Raw genomic sequence first — 15,895 nt, forward strand, 5'->3', positions numbered from 1 at the left:
TTATGTGCTTTATTTCTTCATTTTATTTTACTTATTTACTTCTCAGAGTTCTTGGTGGTGTCCAGTACAACACTTCAACAAAATATCCACAGTATACTAGTCATAAAACATCCATACTAATACTAGAATAAATTCAAAATAAAAATTAATTCTAAAACTATCTGGTGCTAACATGCAGTCAATGAACTTGATACTGTCCACCCATCAAGCTCCGGAAACTCACAAAGGCAGCCCCACCTTTAACATCTTCTGAAAAGCCATTAGCATAGGGAGCAAATCTAATACCGAAGAGAAGGGTGTTCCATAGCACATGAGGCCTTACAAAAACAACTCTGTCTCTGGGCCTCAGCCTCTCTTATTTCACAGAAGTGGGGAACCAGCAACAATTTTATCCAGATATATATATATTAAGCAGAAAGTTTCTGGCTAGTGATGTCAAAACTTATTTTCCTCACACTGGAGGTTGTCCAGTAAGTATCTTTGTCCAAGTCATATGGGGCTTTATAGGACTTTAAACTGCACCCAGAAGGTATGGGTAGCCAATGCAGAGCTTACAGTACAAGTATAATCTGCTTCTGACAGCGAATGTCTGGAGGCCACTATTGTTTGCACCTATTGTAGCTTCCAAGAGGACTTTAAAGGCAGAGCCATGTAGCATGGGATAGTGATGAAGGCATGCTTTGCAGTGGGGAGTCTCCCACTCCAGGTAGGGCCACAGCTTGTGCATCAGCTGCAGCAAGGTAAAGGCCCTACTGGCCATGGCCTCCACCTGCCCATCCAGCAGTAGCTGTGAGTCCAGGAAGACAGATGGCCTGCCCGTCAGCAGTGCCTCCCCATCAAAAGACAATGCTGGAGAGACAAAGATACTCAGCAGGCAAGCAGCAACTCTATCTTGCTTGGGTTAAATTTCAACCAGTGTCTTCCCACTCAGGCCCCAGCAGCCTCTACACACCAGAATAAGACTCTGTATACTGGCTTAGCCTAGGATGGCAAATTGCAATTGGCTATCAACAGCATAATAATAGCACTGCACATTGAACCAATGGGTGAGTTCTTCCAGTAGTTTCATATCAGGGGTCTGGTAGCACCTTTCCCAATTTATACAATTTTATTAAAAGGTAGAAGCTTTGGGAGCTGCATCTCACTTCATCAGATACAAAGCTAAACTGATGTTGGATTCAAACTGGGCTAGGGCAGGGAGATGAAGACCAGTTGGTTAGGCAGATGCAGGAAACACTTGAGACAGATTACAAGGGCCTTATCCATTAACAATGTGTTAATGGACAGTGTTTTATAATGTGCTAAAACCCCATTGTTTTAACTTCTTGACATCTGTTGAGTTCAGCAATCTCTTGCTTAATGAAGCTGAAAGTCTAATTTTTTTCCAAAATGATCACTTTGAGATCTGTAACAGGGAACCTTGGGAGGTTGAACTCTGTTGCAGACCTCAAAAGTGATCATTTTGGAAAAATGAGACTTTAACTGCACAATTGAACAAGAGATTGCTGAACCCACATACATCAACAGGTTCCAGGATATCTCAAAAACACAGAAACTGAGCCTACATTGCAATCTGGCAGAATTTTCAGTTTTCACATTAACATTTTAAACAATGGAGGCTTCCTCCCCTTATCTACAGTACTTCATTGGAAATTCCTGTGTTGCTTCCTCAGGATCGAAGTCCGACTCACTATAGTAAGATTTCAGCCCCCAACCTTCCTGCTTCCCACCAGCATCCTGAGAGCAACAGTGATTTTTTCTTCCCAGATCTTGGCTCCATTCTTCCAAGGTACCTGGTCCAGCAGCCTCCCAGACTCTCTGGTGGGACTCTCCAATACATTCAAATCTTTTCAAGCCAACATCAGTTGACTGCAGTCATTGTTGGATTCAGCTATTTACTAGCTCTTAATCGTCATACTGTAATTTCATTTGCCCTTTAAAAAGAGTTTGCTCTGTTTTTGTTCTCTGTGATGTCTTCTCATTGTCAGGCTTTTGATCCTTAATTTGCATTAAAAGTAATATAAAGCATACCTCACAATTAATACATTCCATTGGAAGCAGTTTCTCCTCACCATGATTGATGTGTGCACTCAATCATAAAGTATCAATTTTTCTTAGCTTTTTCTTAAGAGGAAAACATGCTGCTTCTAACAAATAACAGAGGGATTACAAGGGGCAAGCAAAATGCAACTATTATCTCAGGTCAGCAAATTACATGAATACTAAACGGTGTCTTGCATTTTTCAGGAGGCTTTGTCCAGTCTATCTCATAATCCTCATACGATTGTTTGCTGTATATATTTATGAATGATGAGAACAGGTAGAGTTAGAGATAGGGATGCTACAAAATTTACAAATGAGAGAAAACAGGGAGAGATTATATGGTAACAGGAAAAACTCTCTGAGACTTCTATCAATTAAAACTTAATAGACAGGAGTGCTGAGTTGGATTTTCTGCACTGACTGAAGTTGGCCTACACGATCTTTGAGATACTTTTCAAAACTGTCTTGCAATATCGAACAAACAGCAGTTAGAACTAAAGGCTAAAAACTCCAGGTCCCTCTCTTCATCAAACATTAAAACAGACTAGATGATTGTTCTGAGCCATTTCCAACAGCTTTGGGAAGAGAGGAATGACAACACTGTTTAATAAAATGTCTGGAGAGGTGGCTTATAAATTCCTACATGGCCTGCTCCCACAATGATGAAAAACATCCCTAGCTTAGTGATAGCCTTTTATTCTCTTGAGGACCTCTCATACCCATACTCATTCATTACTGATTTACACTGGCAAACTAAATTGGAATTAAATCACCATATAATCACAGAAGATACAATTGCTAAAATTTGGTTTTAAAATCCCTTTCTATTAACCTTTTCAAAGGCACAGGTGTATTGATTCTCCCTTGTCACTTGTCCCTGCAGTAGACAAATCAGCACTTTTACCACATTAGTTATTAATTCATAGTCTAAATGCTGCTTTAAATACTTTCTCTTGCATACAAACAGCCAACAAATTTGAATCTTAACACAGTACAGTTCTTCCTCCAAAATAACTGCAATCATTTTATTCATATATATTTATTTCCTAAAACATAAATTGTTCCCATTGTTATGTCCATTTTAGAAAGCACAATATGCTCTATACAAAGTTTCTCCCATTCAAACATGTTAGACGCTGCTTTTCGTACACAGACATAATTTATAGCATCTGCATTTAGTACATCTATACATAATATACAAAATTATTTTTATGCCCAGTTTACTTATGACTCATGAATGGGGCAAATAAAAGCTTCATTGTACATAAAAATTCTAAGAATGTATGGACAGATCCTGAGAATACTTATTGGAATTACATACTGACACACTTTTTTTTTCTGCATAATAAATTCATGAAAAAATAGACTGTACTATTGCTGACTGAAAAAGTTTGAGATATTATTAATGTGCTAATGAAGCACCATACTTCTTAATATGGTAAGGAAGCTATAAAACTAGTATCTTCCAAACTACAATCAGCTGGAAGATCTGTATCACTTTTGGTAAATTAGTTAACACTTCAAACTTTATTCAGAGCAACAAAACCGGGGCTTTAAATACAGACGATGCATCAAGAATCACACTTAACATATGAAAAATATACTGCTTCATATTGTGACAAGTTTCACAGTCTTTACTGCACATCTTAACACATTTTGAAAATTGTACATAGCAGCAATTTAAAAAAAAAACGAAAATGTAAAACCACAGAATTTAAAAGTTTAAGATTTATAATCCAATGCTCTATCTGCTTCAAGTTACAGCAATCCCTTTTACTTAAAAATATGTGATAAGACTAAATGTTCATTTCAAATTAAAATTTAGGATTTTAGAAACAAAACTGCCCGGCAATCAAATCTATTCTTCAAAGAACTAAGTGTAACTGATTAAACAGTGCTTTCGCAAGATAGAAACTTACAACGAGACTTCAGATTTTTCATAATGCAGCTTGTCATGCTATGAAGCTTCTCTTGCATTTCAAACAGTTTGTTCCCTGAATAGCTGAGAAGACTTTCAGAAGTAATTTGGTCAGCAAGTAGATTAATCTGGGCACAAAGGTCTGTTGCTGATGGCTCATCTGCACTGGAGGCCTCTGGTTCACACAAATCTAAAATGAAAACAGATTTACAAAGACAGTCTAGCTTAGATTAAAGTAAAGCCCATTCAGACATAGCTAGTTTGCAATGCTTGCCCATGCAAGTAATGACGTAACTATTAACTACAGACTGTCCACCTACTAACAGGACAGATTTTGCCAGCATAACAAGGTAAAAATTTAGTCCGGAATACTAGTATTTGGGAGATATTAGGCTTTCTTTTTATGATCTGCCTCATAAAAGCTGGTTAGTCCTCTTGGAATGTTTACACACACTTTTACACACACACAGACCACACACACACAATCCACAGTGTATGAAAAGTCAGGCCTCATAGGCCAATCACAATGTTTTATTAATACGGTTTTCAGAGAAAATGTTACTGTACTTAGGGATAGTCAAAGGTCATGTGTCAAATGAATAAGGAAGAGTTTAGAAGGAAATGGCAACCAATGTGAACGCTTGATGTTATTTATATAATAAATTGTCTATGGGGCCAACTTTTGGTATACCCTGTGTGTGCATGTGTCAATTTTCTGATGTTTTTGTCCTTTATTTCTGTTGTATGCCACAAATACGAACAATCAATGCATGAACGATACTTAAGCATACGGAAGAATCATATAATCATATACATTAATTATATAGAACAAATGGAGTAACAGAATAACAACGATACTACCTTAAGGTATACAGGCAATCAGTTTCATCTGGGATTCAAATTTCTGTTGTAAACCACCCAGAGTGCCCCCTTTGGGGGGAGATGGGCGGTGGCAAAATTTAATCAATCAATCAATCAATCAATCAATCAATCAATCAATCAATAGCTAGCTAGCTAGCTTAGGAGCATACTTTCTCACACTCTGTATTCAACTCTAGAAAACAGGGTGCCTATGTTTAAGTGATATTTACCTGCTATAATTGCCTCTTCATTTGTAGAGAAGGGTTTCTCATCCATGCCATTGAGCGGTTTCTCTGCATCATCCAGGGCAGCAATTTCCTCCAATCCACGAGATTTTACCTGTACATTGTGGAGGGGAGGGGAGGGGGAGAGAAGAAAACTGTTAAGTCTGCAGGTGAAAAGGATAAAACTTAACTGTAGCTGAGTGGGTCGTTGTAAATTCATACAAATATTTTCGACACAAATGCAGAGCTCTGCTCAGAACCTTCCAGTACTTAAGAGCACTGCTAGGAACCTGACTCCTAGCATACCACACATTTTGCTAAGCATGGGAAAAAAAGGTGAAAGGTCCCCTGTGCAAGCATGGCTTCCACCAATTTCCTTAGTTCCTGAAATCAAAATGGCAGTTCTCCAAACTGACAGATGCCTAGCGAGTTTAACAGGATTAAGACAGAAGGTGAGTGCATTGTGTGAATTCTGATGACCACTTGAAGAGCTGATTACAGAAAAATTACCAGTTGGTCTTCACCCTGGCCTCTGTGGTTCACATGTATTATGGATACTACCTGGATTAGTATCTGAATACCTGTAAGAGCTCACTAAGTCACAGATGAGGAATCATCTCTTAAAAATGATCATGCCCATCCAACATGCCTCAGGTAAAGGAATATGATTTAAGGAAAGCCAAAGATTGTTACTGCTCTTGTAGAGTTTTGCTCAGTCATAGCAAAATTTTAGGGCACTGACAATCAAGTTGGAAGATATTCCAAAATCCTCCCATGGTTCCTGGACACAAACAAAAAGTTGCAATCCTTCTGGGAAATAGCTGAGTGTTGTAAATTAAACAAAAAAACAAAATTAATTAAACAAAAGAAAAAAAGCAGCATCCCTGAAGACTTCCAAAGCACAGATGGACTGCTCAAACCATGCAACACTACTTGGAAAAATACAGTTAAATGATACCTTGATTTAAATGAAAAAGACACAAATTTAGGTAAAAATGAAATCTTGGGCTGGAGGACCAACCTATCCCTATGCATAGTGAAATAAGTTTGGTCTGCCTGTAAGGCACAGAGGTTGCTAGCTTGCCTGGCAAACATAACCATTGACAGGCACATCTGTTTCACAGTAACCAATGAAACAAAGATGTCAAGCACTTGGTAGCTGACAACTGCAAACAAGATTGTCCACAAGTTTCCTTTAACCAGACTTATCAAAAAGGAATGGACTAAATTCACAGAAATATCAGCAAACTGGATTGCTTTTACTTAAGAACTCAATTTATCTCTCAGCTTCAGTTGTTGTTTTTTTACACCAGTAAACTCTCTGTAAACAGGCAAGGAAGCTAATTTTTGCCTGATAGCTGAGGGAGGTGCAAGTGGCCAAGATGTGGATCTCTGGCAGATGAGTACACATTCACAAAATGGCCTTGATAATTAACGTATTTTTACTGAGACACCTGCAATGAGTTACTAACACCTCTTCGTAGCCCATTTCCAGGTTGGATAGACAAATTCTATGGGCAGCTTCTTTTGGCAGGGGATGATCCCAATATAACTCTTGTAGTTGCAAAGTTTTCATTTGTAACCTGTAGAATTTGTGCATGGTTGGCAGCAAAATAGGGTATGAATGACTACAAGCCTTTTTATTATGGACGCTACATGGTAATTTTTACTATATACTGTATTTTTAAAAATAAAGTCTGGATCAGTGATCTACAATCATGTGTGACTGGTTGAATGACATCATATGATTTCCCAATAGTTGGAGGCTTCATACTGGGACCAGCAGCCTAAGCTGAGGTTGGAAACATTAAATGGAAATAGTTGAGTTAATGGCTTTGTAGTTTTGGGGTTACCTGAGCCACAGAAGGCAGTCAGTACTGACAGATGGCAAAGCATTCAAGGAGAACCCACCTTCAGTGCCTATTCCCAGAGAGCTACTCATAATCATGATTAAAAGCTACAAGGTAGGAAGGTTTACAATATGAACTTTGCCAAGGCACAACGGATAAGGATTTCCTGTTTTCAGGACAAGAATCTGCTTCTGCAAGGCTGACATTTGCAAAGAATCACAAGAACAAAGCCACTGACAATAACACATGGGAATGTTAACAAAAGGCACATGGAAAAAAGAAGGTACAAAGACCAATTGTTTAACTATAGAAGAAATCAAAGGCTAAATGCTCTGAAGAAGTTCATAGGAACATGCTACTGTAGTAGCAGTCAAACAATTGGTAAGAAAAACGGGAACCATGTCTAGAAGCCCATGTGGTATGTGGGGGGCACCCTGGAAGTCCTGAAAAGCTTCAAACAGAGTTCTATGAAGACTAAGTTATTCTTTTAAAGTAACTTTCAGACTAAATAATGAGAAGCCAAAATCCCTACAACGTTTTAGCTAACAGCAATAATTCCTTCTAATTCTGAACTTGGGCAATCTGGTGCCTAAAATTTCAGCAATAAAACAAGCCACCAATAAAATAAGGATTTCTTTGTAGCCAGGGAAACGGGTTGGTGTATAAGGAAAGGAAAACTAAAATAGCTCAAAAAAATCTACACAGGCTTGAGGGTGATTGAGGCCCGATAATTTTTTTCAAAGGGAAGGGGGAAAAGGGAAATTAAACAGGGTTAGGGGATAAAGATCATGGGTTTTAAAATTACCTGTTCTTGTACTACAGTAAGGAGGGTGAACGTCCTTTTTTTTTTTTTTTGCATAAGAATGAAGTGCTGAGGTATGGAACTCACTCCAAACTTAAGTCTTTCAGGTGCTTTTCGGTACAATGGGGGGAATTTTTGGAAGAACCAGATGTCCTCCTTACTTCTTTCCCATCATCCACAAACTACAAGTGGCAGATTTTTTAAAGAATTAGTTTATTTCTCCCATTGTTCATTTCCATGGAGAAACGACGTTTTATTAGGGCACCTCTTCTACTTTTGCTTATTTTAATTTAAAAGTACAAATAAACTTACCTGTTGCTCATGATAGCCTTTAAGAGCCTTTCTAACATTTGAAACTTTAGGAGAACGAATAGGAAGAGTTTTGATCTCAGCTGTGGACAGAGAACTCAAGTCACCCACTGTCCTGATGTTCTTTGCTCGAATCAGTTGTCCTAACCCTCTTGCCCTAAAGATAGGTGAAAGAAAAGGGATTTAACCTAATCTACCACTGAAAAAGTAATCTTACCATCTGTGTTTTTTCACTTCAGTACAGATTCTTACCCAATGTAGATTATAACTTTATGTACATATTGAGGTAGCATGTTTTCCCCCAATCACCTATGTAAGAAACTTTTGCAAAAATGGGTGATGCTTTAGGTTATAATCCTGAAACAAGTAATCCAAAAGTACAAGGTCACAACATTTCTGCTCAAAATAGATGTCCAAAAGGGCATTTTATCTCCTATTCCAATTTCAAAGAAAAATTTCCAGGTTAAAATAATTTTGTATCATGCAGAATGAATTTAAAATTGGGAAATAGTCACATTTTGCAGAGGAACTGCTTTTAAAAAAAAAAGTCATATGAGCACATTTGGAACTTTCTGATGATATAAACAAGAATGGGATGCCTCTATTTGTATATATTTTCTGTGTATCCAAAAATATATTCCTCAGCTACTTCAGCTGTCTGTATTTTCAACATGGTACATGCAATATATCTTTATACATTGACATTCAATATATTGAAAAGAGTGTAACTTTATATTCTCATGAATATTTTCACAGATATAATTCAGCAATCACTACAGAGTCTATCAGGAATGCAACGTACCCCTCAAATGTTGATTCCTGCCATCTAGTGCTTGCTCCTTTTATGCAGCTAGTGACTAACTTCACATATGAATACATTATTCTGCCTGCTAGGAGCACTGCATACACATATAAACACTTAAGCCAATATCTGGCACATAAACTTTTTCAGGACAAACTGCTTCAATTACTTCCTACTTACCAAATATTTGAAGTAATCTGAGGCAGAATTGTGTCGACAGATGCTTTACAGCCCACCAGAGCTGGGTATATGCTTTCGGTAGGTGTTGGTTCTGGTTCCTTGACCATTTCTGTGATCTTAAGCAATACAGAAAATCATTAACTTGGGTCATTTTAAGAACTGAATATGGGAGAAATTGAGATGAGATACATAAAATGGATGCAAATCTTACTAAACACTTCTTTGAGCTCTTATATTTATGGCTACGTGTTCCAGGGGACAGAGATCCTTTGGTTGGAGTGGTTATAAGCTGGATAGGAAAAGAGGAAAAAATTTTGCTCAGGATCATAGGAATCATCTATAACCCTATGATTATTTTTTTAAGCAGTGTAACTAAAATGGGGTCTTTTATTTAAGAAAAAGGCCAATTCAAAGGAAGGAAGCATGCTTCCAGTGGCAGCTAATATTTCTTCAACAAAATAGCTCAGCTAGAAAAAAGAACACTGTGTACTCACAACAAAGATTCCTTCCTGTTGGAATGACTGTGGCATCTACAGAATGGGTTAATTCTCCCATCAAATGGGACAGACAGGGAATACATGACTAAGTTTTGATTGCTATGGTGTCACAGGTTTCTCTTATCAGGCAGCTGGTTCCTTCCATGACAAAATTGTGGAAAGAACAACTACATGAAAATCACCCAAGGATAACAATATAACTGAGTGAACACAATGTCTAATTCAAAAAGCAAGGGATAGATGCCTCGGTCACATCAACAGGAAAGAACCTTCAAGGTGACTTTCCAATGTTCTTTTCCCACTTGGTGTATGGAGACATCCATGTAATAGCAGTAGGAAAATTAATTCATGTATGTCTTTTCACACCAACTGGGTGTAACTTAAAATTTAATCTTAGAGTCAACACACCCTATATGAACAAAGGCATTTCCATACACACATAGGTATGTCTGCCTTGCAACTATACATTTCTTTGTGTTGTGTTGTGTAGTGATCTGCAAGTCTCAAAGGCTTCCAGAAAGTGACTGGCCAATTTGGATCCACAGCAGAAAAACCCTGGTGTGTGGATGGGAGGACTTTTGCTAATGCACAGGATCCTCAGAATCCAAGATCTGGCTTTCCTACAGATTAATTCATTGCAAAGCTCCAGCATTCCTGATAATATTTTCTAAGGAAAAACTAAGAACAACCCAGATACTACCTTGGCTTGATGGTTAGGTGAGAATTTAGCACTTCGCAAAGACTGAGAGCCATTACAGGGATGAGTTCTAACTACAGGACTTCGCCGGTCAATGTCATCTGCCAATTCTTCTTGGTAGATGGGATTGGCAAAGGAGACTCTTCGGTTCTGTTCACAGATATTTGGCAAAGTTACTATTAAATACATTTGAAATATCATACAAATGTAAAAGCTAAAATTTCATGGATTGGAGGTTCCAATTGCCTATGTGATGTTGCTTAAAATACAGATACATCAAAACTCCCCCCCCCCAAAATAGAAATTTTGTTCATATATGAAAGCTTCCATGAAAACAAAAAATTAGCATTATTTTCTAGAAAGAAACATAGAAATCGATGACATGCACCTTAAATGTGCCAATGTGTATGTTTGGTAAAGCAAATTTATCCAGAGCCCAGAGTCACTTGTGAGATGGGCAGCCACATAAATCAAATAAAAACAAATGTGCAATATGCAAATAATCAAACGTAAAATGGCACAAATGGCTTGAAATACCTTGTTTGCAGATGATGGAGAATCCTCCTCTTGTTGTCTTTTTATGCCCCTCTTTAAAATACTTGTAGAAGGAGAAGCTGATGGGGACCACATAAAGCGAGCCTGTGCTCCAGTGGGACTTCCGCTGACCTTGGCTAAAGAAAGAGCATCCAGTTCTTTACATTTTGGTGGAGAATGCAAGTTATCGCTTTTCTCCTGCAAGAAGACCGAGGCTTGAGGTACACTGAGTGTGTCTGCTGTATTACTTTCTGCATCCTCTTCCTCACCCATCTCATTTTCTTGCAGTTCTGTTACCACAGGTGCAGACGTTACAGTAGACTCTTCTACGGCAGTCTGAACGACTCTTCCACTACCCGGTGCTCCCTCAGACTGGTTGATTCTGATCTCTGCACCTGTTCTGTTTGTCAACCGACAACTCTGTTTACCGCCGCCTTCCATTACAGCAACGGCTTCTGGTTCTACATGCTGGCCCTGAGCACTGGGTTCTTTTGAAGGAGAGTCCACTGAACCCGGCTCTAAAAGTGCTTCAGTGAAAGAAACAAAATCCAGAACTCCTGCAATTGGCTCGTCGCTTTCACTCTGGACACAGGCCGATTTCCCAAGTTCAGTGTTTGGTGTATCATCTCTGGGCACACCGCTGACCGAGTCAGCAACATGGCCAGCCTCTTTCAGGTCAGCACAGTCCTTAATGGGAGGCAGTGGGGTGCTTGTCACACAAGGTTCTGCACTCAGCCTCTTGGCCAAATGAACGTCTTCAGCAGTAAGGATTGAGGTGAGGGCCACTGTTACTTTACTAAGCATCTTTCTGTGTTCTTTTAACTTTGGTTCCGGAGTGCTTGCTTTTTTCAGTTCAGGGGGCAACTTTTCCACTTGGGGAGACAGCTTTTCATCACAGCAGTCACAGCTCCTTGATCTCCTAGCCCGCTTGCTTCTTTTGTGCTGGCATTCAGACGTATCTAGCAATTTCTTGGATGAAGATAAGGCACTGATGGCCGTAGAATAAGCATCTTCGCCTGAAGCACCCTTTGAGTTGTTACACGCAACCAAATTTGTGTCAAGAATACTAGTTTCCTGCCTACTTTCTAAAACAGGCTCCGAAGTGGATTCTGTCCTGTTAGCAGGCTTTTTCTCTGTGTCTGAGGAAGCTCTACGATGTGTAGCACCTGTATTTTCTTTAAGATCCAAACAGGCACTTAAGGGGAGAGTATTTTTTTCTTCCTTTGTACTGATTTCCTTTGAATTACTAGCAATCAAAGCCACTGCCATCTCTCCCCCAGAATGTATTTTATGTTTTCCTACTGACCGGGCCTGGATTTCCACTGTAGTTGGTGAACAAAGCTCTTGGTTTTCTGGCTCTTCCTTCACTTGGTTCCCAGGGGAATCATTTTTTTTCAATTTTCTGGGCCTTTTCCTCTTTGTTCCTTCTTCTCTTGTTTCAGAGCTATCAGATTCAGAGTTTTCTATACCAGTAAGAAATCCTTGTGAAGCTCTTCTTGTATGATACCGTGGAAACACTTTTGGTTTCTCACCAGTTGTATCTGGGCCTGATTCTTCCACGTCAGATGCAGGACTGCCTTCGGATTTCCCAGTATTTGTGCTCAACTGTTCCTGGCTATTCCTTGAAGTGTGACACTCTTTTGAGTTTACACCATCTGTAGCACTGCTTACAGGCACACTTATTGGTGCATCTGTTGTTTTCTCAGGTATAGCCTTTTCTTTTTGCCCAGAAGTCTCTCTATTTTGTGTCATCTTCTTTGGCAGAATCTTTTCATCATTTTTTCGCCTGTCCTTTTTTTGTTGATTGTTCTCTTTGTCTTGGCTATCTACAGTCCCATCAGTTTCTGGTTTTTGCCTTAAAGAACGTCTTAATGCTTTCTGATTAAGTGAAATGTCTGTACTTTGGTTAACATTAGATACTGCTTCTTCATAAACGTCTATCTCTGGAGGAGTATTCTCTTTGTGCTCTAAATCTGGCCCCGCATTTCTCTCTGGAACAATGTCCAGGAGGGGCTTACTCTCCATTGCTGTGCTACCAGTCACACTGACTCTGGGAACCTGAGACCGATTGTCTTGCAAATGTTCTGCTATTTGCGTGTCCACAGATAATTCATGCTTATCCTCCAAGCACTTGTCAGAAACTTGAATTTTTCCCTCCTGATCTGATTGCATTTGTTTTGAGTTTGTGTCTTCTGAAGAGTCAGTTTTATTTTGCCGAAGACTTGACTTTGTTATCCCAATCATGTTATTAGACTGCAGTTTTGGATTAGCGTTATTTTCTTCTTTAGTTTTTTTTGCTTTGACACACGTCTCTACAGCATTTAAGATTTCTAAGCATGTCCTCTTAGTCCTAGTGACAGCTTCTTCTGTTCTGAGTTTTAAAGCATCTTTATTCTCTGTGTTTGACTTTTCTTTTGAAGAGACATCTGAAACAATTGTGCTTTCCTTTTGGACTGACAAAGGAACAGTTCCACTTGTTACAGAATTATTACTGAAAGTTGAAGGACTGAAAGGTCTGTTCTCTAAGCCATCAAATTTTTCCAAAGTTATGAAAGACTGCCTTCTGCTCACTGGCTGTGGTGTTCCTGAAATTATATCACTAGAAACTGAGCTGCTGCTGCTGCTGCTGCTGCAATTAGATGGATTTTCATTCAAAGTAGCATCTAATGCTGAAGATTGTACTGGGACACAGACGTTCAACTCCTCATCCTTCAGATCCCACTTCTGTTTCCTAAGGATATTAGGTTCTTCAGTAGTGGTAGAACTAATTCTCTCTGGAGAAACATTTGATTTATCATTTCCATTTACTTCATTAGGAATGACAAGCTGATGACTCGTTGCCTCTCCATTCTGTAGTTAAACAATTTACAACATTAAATAGTATAATGACTGTACTGCTTGCATCATTAATGTACCACCTTCCCTCTAAAATGACTGCATTAAGCATTCTGTGGGATTCTCAGTCTCCCATCCATAACCACAGAGAACTAGTTTGGTCTTGTGGTTAAGGCAATGGGCTGGAAGCCATGAGGCTGAGAGTTCTAGTCCCGCTTTAGGCATGAAAGCCGGCCGGGTGACCTTGGGCCAGTCCCTCTCTCTCAGCCCAGCCCACCTCACAGGGTGGTTGTCGTGGGGAAAAGAGGAGGAGGAAGGAGTATTGGGTATGTTCCCCGCCTTGAGTTATTTATAAAAATAATAACGGTGGGATAGTAGGTAGGTAGATACACACACACACACACACACACACACATCTGTTTAACAAGATTATACCACTAATTACTTGGGAGGACATTTGCTTTAGGACTTTTTTTCTATCCCGTCTCTAAACGTGTTTGGGGTAGCTTTAATACAATTACCAGAACACAATGGAAAAGAAAAAAAACAAAACAACAATTCAGTGTATATTTCCCTAGTTTCTAAAAACGAATGGCTTGTTCTATTTAAATATAAACAGCTCCATAAAGAACAAAATGAATTTTTTTCCAATAGAGGACCTAAAACCACAGGATTACCAAAGGTAATATATGCATGCTTAGATAATTCTACATGTATGTTATAATCTCACTCAAATACAATAGTATAGTATTTCTTCAATAGTATTTCAGTAAGCCTGCTTTATTGCTAAAGTTTTGTAAAAATGTAACTGCTTTACTTCAGGAAAAATCCTTATAAATCCTTTGTCAAGAAAGCTCTAAAAATGCCATTACCCCAAACACAAATAACATTTAACATAGAAATATACCTGGGGTGTTAATTTGTTCTCTTTCTTCCCTTGTTCTTCCTTCACGTCACCTATGGTTGGTTTCTCCCTACAACAAAGACCATTTATTAAGATACACTAAAAATACAAATACAAAAAATACAAAACCTTTTAAAATTCTCCTCTGGTACTTATTACTTACAAAGAATCCTCTTGGTACTGAGTGTCTTGAGAAAACAGAGTAGCATCTTGAGATGCATCCAGATTATTGTACATCACAGGAATATCAACCCTGAAAAAAATGGACAGAAAGGAACACAAAACAAAACAAACTTTTATTTCTGCAGAGTATGTTCTAGGAAATTGAAATCTTGCTTCAGGGCAGCCTTTCTCAAAAGAATTCCAGCTGAAAATTCTGGAAAATGTAATTCAATAAATCTACAGGACACCAGGTAGAGAAGGCTGTTTTATGGTGAACTCTTCTCTATGCAGAAGTCTGGTTAGTAAACTCCTCACTAGTTACCGAGTCTGGATAAGCAGAGAGAAGTATGGCCAGCTATAAAGATCTTCTTAGTTCCATCAAAGCCATGGAAGCTTCTTCAATGAAAAATCTTCTACCATCTCCCGACCACAGAAAGATTAATCTGTGAAAGTCATAAGCTAGCTGGCAAAACAGAATGTGTGTTGACTCCTCAACCTCAAAATATAGAGAAGATGCAGACAGAAACTCTGTTAATAGGATGAACCTGTCTGTTCTGCCTGAACGATGAAGTAATATAGTAACGTATATAGTGCTACTTTAAACTAAAAGATTACAAACCTTTTAGTTCTCAGAACTTCTTTTTGGTGCTCTGTTAACACTCTCTCTTTTGTTTCTGGAGGAATAAACACGAAGTCCACAGTATTTTCTTCTTCCAAAAGCATGTTTTTTCTATTTGGTTTTGACACTTTGAATTCTAGTTTCATCTTGTATGAGAAAAAAAATGGAAACAGAAGAATAGTTTATAAATAGCACTAAGTCTGTATCCCAGGCACAATGCAAGAAAGAAATGGCACCCACCCTTCCTACAGGTGAGTGGAAGAGCTTTCTGCTCATGCCTGGGAAGGGAGAACAAGATTGTCAACTGCAAATTTAAGCACAGTTTTAATTGGTGGCCCCATATCCAGGCTACCATGCTATGTCTCCTCATTGATACTTCTTGTGAGTACCAGAGATACAAGCGCCAAAAATATAATTTCATTGGTAAACTTTTATGTCTTACCTTTGTAGGCGTAATGTGAGAATTAATGCTCTTTTCCTCTGGCTCATTGGTTTGAGCCAGTAATGAGTCTCTTTTTCCATTAGGTTTTACTGTTATTCCACTTACGTTTGCATCCCACTGGGAATCCTCTGTCTGTTTTAACAGATTTAAGCATAACTTAACAAAAACAAATTATCAATAAAATCTTGCATTATTTCTGTAGTTTCACCAATGCTG

General features: G+C 38.6%; 1 protein-coding gene across 1 annotated transcript in view; it reads right to left on the bottom strand.

Annotated features, from left to right (window-relative positions):
* Nucleotides 1-3,551: 3,551 nt before the first annotated feature.
* Nucleotides 3,552-15,895, bottom strand: part of RIF1 (replication timing regulatory factor 1) — a 39,715-nt gene continuing 27,371 nt past the window's right edge. The window contains exons 25-35 of the mRNA XM_063318375.1: nucleotides 15,680-15,811; nucleotides 15,238-15,383; nucleotides 14,620-14,709; nucleotides 14,460-14,526; nucleotides 10,721-13,567; nucleotides 10,187-10,333; nucleotides 9,201-9,278; nucleotides 8,990-9,105; nucleotides 8,011-8,164; nucleotides 5,053-5,161; nucleotides 3,552-4,151 (exon numbers count right to left, since the gene is read on the bottom strand). Coding sequence (XP_063174445.1) covers nucleotides 3,931-4,151; nucleotides 5,053-5,161; nucleotides 8,011-8,164; nucleotides 8,990-9,105; nucleotides 9,201-9,278; nucleotides 10,187-10,333; nucleotides 10,721-13,567; nucleotides 14,460-14,526; nucleotides 14,620-14,709; nucleotides 15,238-15,383; nucleotides 15,680-15,811 — 4,107 coding nt within the window. The 3' untranslated portion in view covers nucleotides 3,552-3,930. The remainder of the gene's footprint in view (nucleotides 4,152-5,052; nucleotides 5,162-8,010; nucleotides 8,165-8,989; nucleotides 9,106-9,200; nucleotides 9,279-10,186; nucleotides 10,334-10,720; nucleotides 13,568-14,459; nucleotides 14,527-14,619; nucleotides 14,710-15,237; nucleotides 15,384-15,679; nucleotides 15,812-15,895) is intronic.

Source organism: Candoia aspera, chromosome 1 (genome assembly GCF_035149785.1).
Source record: "Candoia aspera isolate rCanAsp1 chromosome 1, rCanAsp1.hap2, whole genome shotgun sequence".
NCBI lineage: Eukaryota > Metazoa > Chordata > Lepidosauria > Squamata > Boidae > Candoia > Candoia aspera.